Below are 9,655 nucleotides of genomic sequence, written 5' to 3'. Positions count from 1 at the left end.
GTTGCTGATATTGCTGGTACTGACCATTGCCTGTACGACTACGAGTTGCTGCAATAAAGCCTGCACATGGATCCCATGTCGAGTTCTGGTTCATTACACATACTCGATAACAATACCGTGCATGCTGATTATTGTGATAGTATCTAATATTCACAAGGGAATCACTAAATGATTGGTGGGTGACAGTTTTTGTTGTCCTGTCCTCACCCCTACGTTTGGGACATTACCTCACAGACTCCACAAAATGAGGTGAAAATATGACTGAATCAAGCTCACAGTGCAATTTAATCATCTTATGAATTTATCTTATTAAATGAGAAAAAATATGAGGTGAAACTAGCAGAGGTATGTAGAAGTTTACTTTTTTATGATACTGAAATGAAGCCCCTCAGCTCAGGCACCATGTAGAAATAAAGGTCTTACATCATACTGGATCTGTTAATCTTGTTGTGGATTGAGTCGCTCTTTCTGATTGTGAAGTTGCTGCTGATCTGAGCTGTATATCCTGAACTGAAAGAGTGAAGAGTGTCATTGTTCTCTACAGGTTGAGTGAGTGTGGAATCACAGATAAAGGTTGTGCTGCTTCAGCTCTGATATCTAACCCCTCACACTTGAGAGAAGTGAATCTGACTGGAAATAAACTCATGTCTGATATCTAACCCCTCACACTTGAGAGAAGTGAATCTGACTGGAAATAAACAAGGAGATACTGGAAGGAAGCTGCTTAATGATCTATGAGTCATTTCTTCATTCTTTATTTTTTTGTGTGTGAAATACATCCACAATTCCAGAAAAGTTTGGACGTTTTGTGGAATGCCATAGAATAAACAATGTTTATTTGTTCATTCTCTTTAAAGAATTGTTCTTAATAAACAATTACATCTCTAATTAATTTAAACATTAAACATGGAATCTGTTTAAATCAAACTTGTTCCAGCACATCTATCTTGAATTTATTTTGTTTGAAAAATAACAGAAAAGTACTAGAATACAAAGGTTTTTGTGAATAGAAAAGTTTGGGGAGCCTTGAATTTATGATACAGAGAGGAGAGGGGCCTTGGAATAAAAAAAGATTGGTAACCGCTGACCTACAGTACATTGATTAATAGATTATTTTAAAAATGCTGACAATTGCAAGGGTTAATTCTGCTGTGGCATTCAACAGGCAAAAACAGACAAAGTAACTGGCAATATTGTGTCTAAAATGTTACTGAACTGTAGTATCACACAATTGTGATCGTGCTGTTGTTCTGACTATCAGTACGGCTTCGATCACTTGTGCTGTTACATACAAAATCACTGCAATGCTTATACTTAGAACAACATCACTCTTGGTCATGTGACATAGCTTTATTATTTGACTAACAAACATCAATTTGATTTACTATTACTGTTACCTATTTATTTTATTTTTAAATTATAATTTTAATCTTTCAGTCATAACTCTCAACTGGTCCCAATCAGACTCAAATCAAATCTACTAAAGAAGTTTGAGCGTCTGTATGAAGGAACAGCCACGAAGAGAAACCCAGCTCTCCTGAATGAGATCTACACAGAGCTCTACATCACAGAGAGTGAGAGTGGAGAGATCTGTAATGAGCATGAGGTGAGACAGATTGGAGCATTACAATCCAGGGGAGAGCAGCAGCAGAGGACACAGCCATGAAATGTAATGACATCTTTAGAGCTTTGCCTGGACAAGACAAAGCCACTGTGAACTGTGCGCTGACAAAGGGAATTCGCTGGCATTGGAAGAAACAGTCTCTGTGCAGAAGTTGATCACTGTGGCTTCTTGGAGCTGAAGGGAAAGAAGAATCAGGACATCCAGCTCATATTTCTCTCCACTCTTTCAGAGAAATCAACCTGATGAAGGACAAAACACTCAGTCTTTTCAGATCTGCTTCTGTGGTCTTTTTCCTGAAACCAAAAGAAATAGAAATATCCAGTGATGAATATAAAGTGCTGTTCATCTTTGATGGTCTGGATGAGTGTCGTCTGTCTCTGGATTTTCAGAGTAATGTGAAGCAGTGTAATATATCTGAATCAGCCTCAGTGGATCGCAAGCTGCTGATGAACCTCATTGTGGGGAATCTGCTTCCTCTGCTGCTCATCTGGATCACCTCCAGACCAGCAGCAGCTGATCTCCGCCCCCTCTGAGTGTGCCCATCGAGTGACAGAGGTACGAGGCTTCAATGATGAGCCACAGAAGGGAGGAATACTTCAGGAAGAGAAGAATCAGTGATCAGAGTCTGGCCAATAGGATCATCTCACACCTGAAGTCATCAAGGGAGCTTCTCTACATCATGTGCAAAGCCACATCCCAAGTGTTCTGCTGGATCTCAGCCGCTGTTCTGGAGAAGATGTTGAGTCGAAAGTAGAGAGTGGAGAGAGATTCCCAAGACTCTCACTCAGATGTACACACACTTCCTGATCCCCTTCAGACCAACATCAAACACGGAGAAAGGACCTAGTGAGAGTAGACAGTCAAAGATGAAAGATATGATTGTCAAACTGGGGGGAAACTGTCTTTTTCAGCAGCTTGTGAAAGGAAACCTGATCTTCTATGAGGAAGACCTGAGAGAGGGTGTGGCATTGATGAGACAGAAGCAGCAGTGTACTCAGGGATTAGTGCACTCAGATTCCTCAGAGAGGGAGTTGGGGCCTGTATCAGGGGAGAAAGTCTTCTGCTTTTGTTCATCTGAGTATTCAGGAAACATCTAGCAGCTCTATATGCACATCTCTCCTTTACAAAGACCTACATAGATGTGTTTGACCAAACTGAACAAAGTGTCTTCATCAAAGTTTTAAACCAGAAGAAATATAATTCCATATCTAATTTGCATCAGAGAGCTGTAGATGAAGCTTTACGAAGTAAAAATGGACATCTGGACCTTTTCCTGCGTTTTCTTCTGGGTCTCTCGTTGGAGTTCAATCAGAGTCTCTTACGAGAACTACTGACACAGACAGGAAGCTGCTCCTACAACAAAGAGGAAACAGTTGAGTTCATCAAACAGAAGATCAGGGAGAATCACTCTTCAGAGAGATCCATCAATTTGTTCTACTGTCTGAATGAACTGGGAGATGATTCACTGATGCAGGAGATCCAGGGTTATCTGAGATCTGGACAAATAGCAGAAACCAAACTCTCCTCTTCACAGTGGTCAGCTCTGGTTTATGTGCTGCTGACATCAGAGCAGAAGATGGATGAGTTCAATCTGAAACAGTTTATTGGAGCCCAAAATCCAGCAGATGGAGTTCTTCAGAAGCTGCTGCCTGTGATTAAAGAATCCAGATCAGTTCAGTAAGTCAAACTCACAACAATCACTACACTGATAAAACATGATCACATTTAGCACTTTAGCATGTACTTTCTTACCAAAGCAGTAAAACGAAAAAATCATATATCATTTATATCAGTGTTTCCTGAACTGAGAGACTGAAGAGTGTCATTGTTCTCTACAGGTTGAGGGATTGTGGAGTCACAGATGAAGGTTGTGCTGCTCTGGCTTCAGCTCTGAGATCAAACCCCTCACACCTGAGAAAACTGGATATGTCATTTAATAAATTAGGAGCGTCTGGATTTTGTTTGATATATGATGGAATTAATGATTCTTGCTGTAAATAGTGTATATGTTATATGATTGAATGTGATATCTTATGTGTTGAAAGATCCTCACTCAATAAACAAAAAACAAATAAAAATCTAAAAAGTGTGTGTTGATGATTGTGTTTAATCTAAGTTCAAAAGTTTTTGACAGTTTTATTATGCAAGCATTGTTCTCAATTTATGCAAAATATATGATGCACCTGTGTGAATCGACTTGGATTTGTGTGTGTGTATTTTGAATCTTTCCTGGTCCCTCATACTCACAATCATATCCCGCTGAGTACAGGACTCAAGGAGCACAGCTTTGTGCACCTTATGCTCAATATGACTAAACACCTTCTCTTGCAGACTCTATTTTGGCAGAGAGGAACATAAATGACTTACTCAATCTGCTCCATCCCTTATTAGACATAAGGCCCATAAATAAATGACATACACAAAATATAAAGATTGCTGCTCACGAGTCATTCTGACTAGACACATATCCAACATAGTTGCTTTTACTTTTCCACAGATTTATATTGCACATGAGAAACACATAACTATGTTCATCAGGCTATACAGTATGTTATAATCAGTCAAATGATTTCATTTCAGTCTTTTATATAATGTACCTTCTCAAGATCAAGTGAATTAATAAATGTGTTAACAGACCATTACACTGGAGAGCATGGAACCCTGGGAACATAGGACCCAGATGCCTTTGATTTTATATACTATCAGTTTAGTTTAGTTTATTATAGTTGTTAGTATTATTATTGTTATTTGTGTTGTAAAGCTTTAAGATGTACACCAGATTGATAAAAAAGTAACTCAGTGTTAAAAATGACCCAGCAACTTGAAAAACTACCTAGCACCTGAGTAAAAATATTAAAAATAACCCAATAAAATGACCCAACAGGCCGAACACAGCATTTGGGTTAAAAAAAAAATAAGTGTTGTGTTTAAAAATGTTTAACTGTATCAATGGGCAACACAATAAAAATAATAATGTTAAAAAACACTGCTCTCAGCACAGAGGAATTGCACAGACTTATAATTATAAAAAAGATAGTTCCGGTCCTTGATTCTGATTGGTTGAGCTGTGTTCGAAGCTGTTGTAAATGACTCTACAAACACACACCTTTGTTTACTTCTGTATGTTGCTCGGCAACCACTTTGTTGCAACCACAACTGTTTCTGAGGAACTACATTGTTTGGTGGAAGAATACTGTTTTTATTAATATCATTACACTTTATTTGTTCTGTTTTATTTTGTGAAACCTTACTATGTATATGGAATAACCATTTTATATAAGCAATAAGGCCCATGTAGCCGTGGTTTACAGTGAATTTATAAAATTTCTTGTTGGGGCAGTAGTGGCCTTATGGATAGAGAGTCGGAGTTGTAACCCAAAGGTCGCAGGTTTGAGTCTCAGTTCCGGCAGGGATTATAGGTGGGGGAGTGAATAACCAGCAGTGAAAGGTGATACCCTTGAGCAAAGCACCGAGCCCCCAACTGCTTGCCGGGTGTCGCAGCAATATGGCTGCCCACTAGTGTTGTCTTTGGTGGCCTGTTTTAATTTTAGTCTTAGTCTAGTCTTTGTGTGAAGCTGTCATTTTTGGTTTCTTTTTATTAGTTTTTAGTCATGTTCATCTTCTTTTAGTCTAGTCTAGTTTTAGTCGATGAAATTAATGAAATTTTTAGTCTAGTTTAGTCACGAAAACTGATGACATTTTAGTCTAGTTTTAGTCAATGAAAATGGTATTTTTAGTCTCTTTTAGTAATGCAATTCCTATTTAACCCAGTCAATATAGTACAGAGGTACTCTTAGAAGCTATAGATCTAAAACCAAAATTTTCTTTTTTTAGCCAAACCCATTTCAAACAAGGTTATCTTATTATATTATTGTTACTTTATAGACTCAATAATACATCCATTCCAGACACAGAAGACTCTCTGATTTGAATTTACATTTATTTTACCAACCAAATATGTTAGAAGTACACATGCATAAATTTAAATAATAAATACAATAATAATACAATAATAATAATAATCTGCAAATTTTTCTCCCAAAGATGAACCCTGGCTGGCCGCCATCGATCCCTTTCTCTGTGTCAAGCCTGATTTATACTAGACGTGATTCAGCAATTTCGCTTAGGGTGAGCTCTGAAAATATGACGCCATCGCTGGATGTTCTTTGATGTTCTTGTACTTGCTTATTGGCGTGGCAGAGTGCACGATATTTTTGTAACTTCTTCGCATGATTCCGCATCCGAACATGCACGAGTTCAGGGCGATTCTAGCCAACATGCACCAGTCAGGCGTTATTCTAGCCTAACATGCATGTTGTGCAGGCGTTTGTAACGTTGTTGTGAAACAGAAGCAGTTTAATGTGAAGTTCAAACTCCATCAGGTGCTTTTTGATGGAAAACGCTTTTTTTTTTTGGAAAAAGTTTGTCCAAGGCTTCTTATTTAAAGTATGTTTTATTTTTATTGTATAAAATAGAAGTAGAATTCATTTAGATATTAATTATACACTTTTTGCTTAAAGAGGATTTGTCTTGTGTTTTGTTTGATCGTAATACAGCCAATAGTTTAAGATTGTTTTAAGTTTGTACATAAAGGAAATAATTAATTCATCAACTCATTAGATCACAAGACGGCCGCACGGCGAATGGCTTCTTCTCACGAGGTGATTCCACGGCGGTTTTTGAGGGACAATTACCTCGTGCATTAAAACCCTGTCATTTCAAAGAATAGTACAGCGGCGGAGCCTGTAAAGTATAAAAGCTGCAAATGCGTTTGGGGAAGGGAGCGCTCGCAGTCCCAGCGGAGCCAGGCGAAAGTATAAATCCTGCCCAATACGCGGAGTGGGACTTGAGGAAATTCGTCGGTCAGCGTCTGCACAGTGGACACAGGGAAACAGAAATACTGCTAAATAATAATATGCTGACTAAGCGTTTTTGGTCCTTGTGAAAATGAAGAACATTTAGCATAGTTTTTATTTTTGTAAGCACATTTAGTCTCGTTTTTATTCGTCAACCATATTGCATTATACATTTAATTAAAGTCATCGTCACAAGACCAGCATTTACGTTGCGTCTCGTCTCGTTTTCGTCACATGATAAATGTTCGCTGACGATGATTTTCGTTGGCGAAAGCAACACTACTGCCCACTATTATTCATTTTAATGCTTCATGCCAGATGGATGCACTGTATTGTGAACCACAATTACCACATCCAACATACAATCTCAGTTTGATCTAAATCAGACTTTAAAAAATCAAATCAAAATCAAATTCCTGTTTCCCTTTTTTGTCATGGCATTCCCTCACCATGGCCACATCGTTCAAGTACAAAATCCAATTGTAGTTTCAGATCCTCAATGTGTGAATCACAAGAATCACAAAGGAGTATCTTAAAATAAATGCCTACGATTAAGAGAAAGAAAGAAAGAAAGAAAGAAAGAATATTAAATTCAAACCAAAATAGCTGATTTCCTGTTGATTGGAGAGCGATAAAGAGCCCTTTGCATGCTTAATATTTCATGACTTCCTAGTTGTCAGCCTTTAAACATTGGCAAAGCCTAAAATATTGCAGTTCAGCTTTTGTGTTCAACAGAAAAAGAAACTCATACAAGTTTGATAAAACACACAGTGAGTAAATGATGACAGAACTGTAATTTTTGTGTAAACCTTCCCTTTAAGTGTCACTTACAAAATGCTTTGAAATCATCCTCTTTTGTTCAACCAAATCTCTTCAAACTTGGTCAGAATGACATCAATATATGGCTGATTTTGTCAAACCTGTCATGTCAAACCTTAATACTCTTTTCAGGTGTTTTTGAGGCTCTTAGCAAGATATTTTGAATAATGTTGGTAGCCATTGATTTCAATAGTATGTATTCAATAGTATCAGTGTGTTTTCATATCTTATACAGATGTGTTGTTAACTTTGTGGTATTCACATAGAGATTACATTCTGACACTGATACTGAAATGAATCTCCTCAAGCACCTCACAGAAGTGTTTGTGAACCTGAGACTGGATCTGTTAATCAGTTTCTCTTTCTGATTGTGAAGTTGCTGCTGATCTGAGCTGTAGATCCTGAACTGAGAGACTGAAGAGTGTCATTGTTCTCTACAGGTTGATGGAATGTAGAGTCACAGATGTAGGTTGTGCTGCTCTGGCTTCAGCTCTGAGATCAAACCCCTCACACCTGAGATATCTAGATCTGTCTGTAAATAAACTAGGAGCGTCAGGAGTGAAGCTGCTCTCTGATGGACTGAAGGATCCTCACTGTAAACTGGAGATACTAGGGTAAGATGATATAAATCTGTCAGCATCCTCCTCAATTTTGCTCCTTTGTTGATTATGAACAAACTGAAAACCAAAACTGTGTCATAAAGAAAGTGTCCTCAGTTAATTGAAAAGGTTGCTGTTTTAATCTTCATTACATTCTTCCCAAAGTTTTTGACACAATTTTAAAATACTTATGATATTATAGGGTGAGTAGATGATCTAAAAACAGCTGCTTTATATCATACAGATGTGTGTTGATGATTTGGGGTATTTAAAAAGAATTAAACAGTTCTAGCATTTCCTATGATATTGAAACCAACCCCTCAAAACACATGTAGAAGCAGGTCTGAACTGAGAGATTGTGCTGTGTTTGTCTGAGCAGTCATTGAGTAGCTGTCAGTGTATTAGATTTCTCCATTACATTAAATAAATAGGTTTGACCGAAGTTTTGTTGGCAAAAGAATGTATTGGTTAATTTAAGGTAGGATTGTAGCACAGTTCTTCAGTGCTGATGTTAACTGTCAGTCTTCAAAGGATCTTAAATCCTTCTAAAACTTGGTTTATACAGTACATCTGTAAATTAGCCTGGTGCCAGCAGAAGTGCAGATTGACATTACTAGACCACTTTTCTCGTGTACATCACATTTTTTATAATTTGTGCGAACACTGCGACTTAAAGGCAACATTGACTGCAAAGATGTGGAAAGAACCTCTATTTAAGCGTTTCAAAGAATATTGTAGGCGATATGGATTCCTGTATATTCACTTCAATATTTAAAAACTTTATAAGACTAACTTTCATTTCAAGAATTTTGTTCTGCAAATTACGAATGAAAATATTTTAAATAAAATGCATACATATTATACAAGTACATATAAGCTGGTAAAAAAAAAAAAAAAAAAAAAACCTTTTAATGCATAAGTATTTGTCTATTACCGAGTAAAACTAGGGGTGCTCCGATCGATCGGCTACCGATCATAATCGGCCGATAATTGCTTTGGCATGATTGATCGGCGGTCTCTAAAAAGGCTGATCTCATAAAACTGATCTCAAGCTTGCCGTCAGAGGTTTGGCTCTACAAGCAGCTGCACCATCACAGTCTTTGTCCGGCACCGGTGAAACAATTATAATGCTGAAGGTGAGGTACAATTCGTATTTCTTCATTAAATAACTGATAAAGTAATTTGAACAAGTTTATGTGAGACATAATTTCACAAACAACGTGAGTGAATAACCACACTCTCTTTCTTTCTCAAAAATCAAATGGCTTCAAATCACATCGCGTCTGCACTATAAGTGCTGCACAGTTGATACAGGAATTGTCACTTGCACTATCAAGGCAGTGTCACATCGTCACTAAAGTTTATAAATTGGATTTTTTTCTTTTTAATTGTTGCCAGTGTTTAAACCATTCAACACTTGCGTTTTTGTTTGTGGAAAACAGCCATGGATCAGGAGCAGACTCCTGTGTGAAAGCTCAGTCTGTGCTGCTTCTGTACCACACATAGACTACATATGCACAGCAAACAGAGTATGTGAACCTGACATTCAGCTCACAAAATCAGACTTGCGCTGTGTAAGCTATTGTGCAACAATTACACGATTGTAAAAACAAAAATACAGTGCATGATCGAGAATTTAGGTGAAAGAAATATACATTTCTAAAAAATGCCCCGCTCCACCCCTCAAATGAAAAAAAAAAATAAAAAATTCACAAGAGTCACCTAAGAGAGGAATTAATTTTCAAAAATGAAATACA

At 37.4% G+C, this 9,655-nt stretch overlaps 1 protein-coding gene and 1 long non-coding RNA gene across 2 annotated transcripts in view; both read left to right on the top strand.

Moving 5' to 3' along the window:
* LOC122140857 (protein NLRC3-like) overlaps positions 1-4,138 on the top strand; it is a 4,604-nt gene extending 466 nt beyond the window's left edge. Inside the window, exons 2-4 of the mRNA XM_042746009.1 lie at positions 2,704-3,301; positions 3,463-3,584; positions 4,122-4,138. Of these exons, the coding sequence (XP_042601943.1) occupies positions 2,704-3,301; positions 3,463-3,584; positions 4,122-4,138 (737 nt within the window). The remainder of the gene's footprint in view (positions 1-2,703; positions 3,302-3,462; positions 3,585-4,121) is intronic.
* Positions 4,139-7,744: 3,606 nt separating this feature from the next.
* The window catches only part of LOC122140667, a 23,492-nt gene continuing 21,581 nt past the window's right edge, over positions 7,745-9,655 (top strand). Inside the window, exon 1 of the long non-coding RNA XR_006157261.1 lies at positions 7,745-7,913. This is a non-coding gene — a long non-coding RNA (uncharacterized LOC122140667). The remainder of the gene's footprint in view (positions 7,914-9,655) is intronic.

This window comes from Cyprinus carpio, chromosome B19 (assembly GCF_018340385.1).
Source record: "Cyprinus carpio isolate SPL01 chromosome B19, ASM1834038v1, whole genome shotgun sequence".
Classification (NCBI taxonomy): Eukaryota; Metazoa; Chordata; class Actinopteri; order Cypriniformes; family Cyprinidae; genus Cyprinus; species Cyprinus carpio.
The sequence above is the reverse complement of the archived record's forward strand: the minus strand, read 5'-3'. Positions and strand labels throughout refer to the sequence as shown.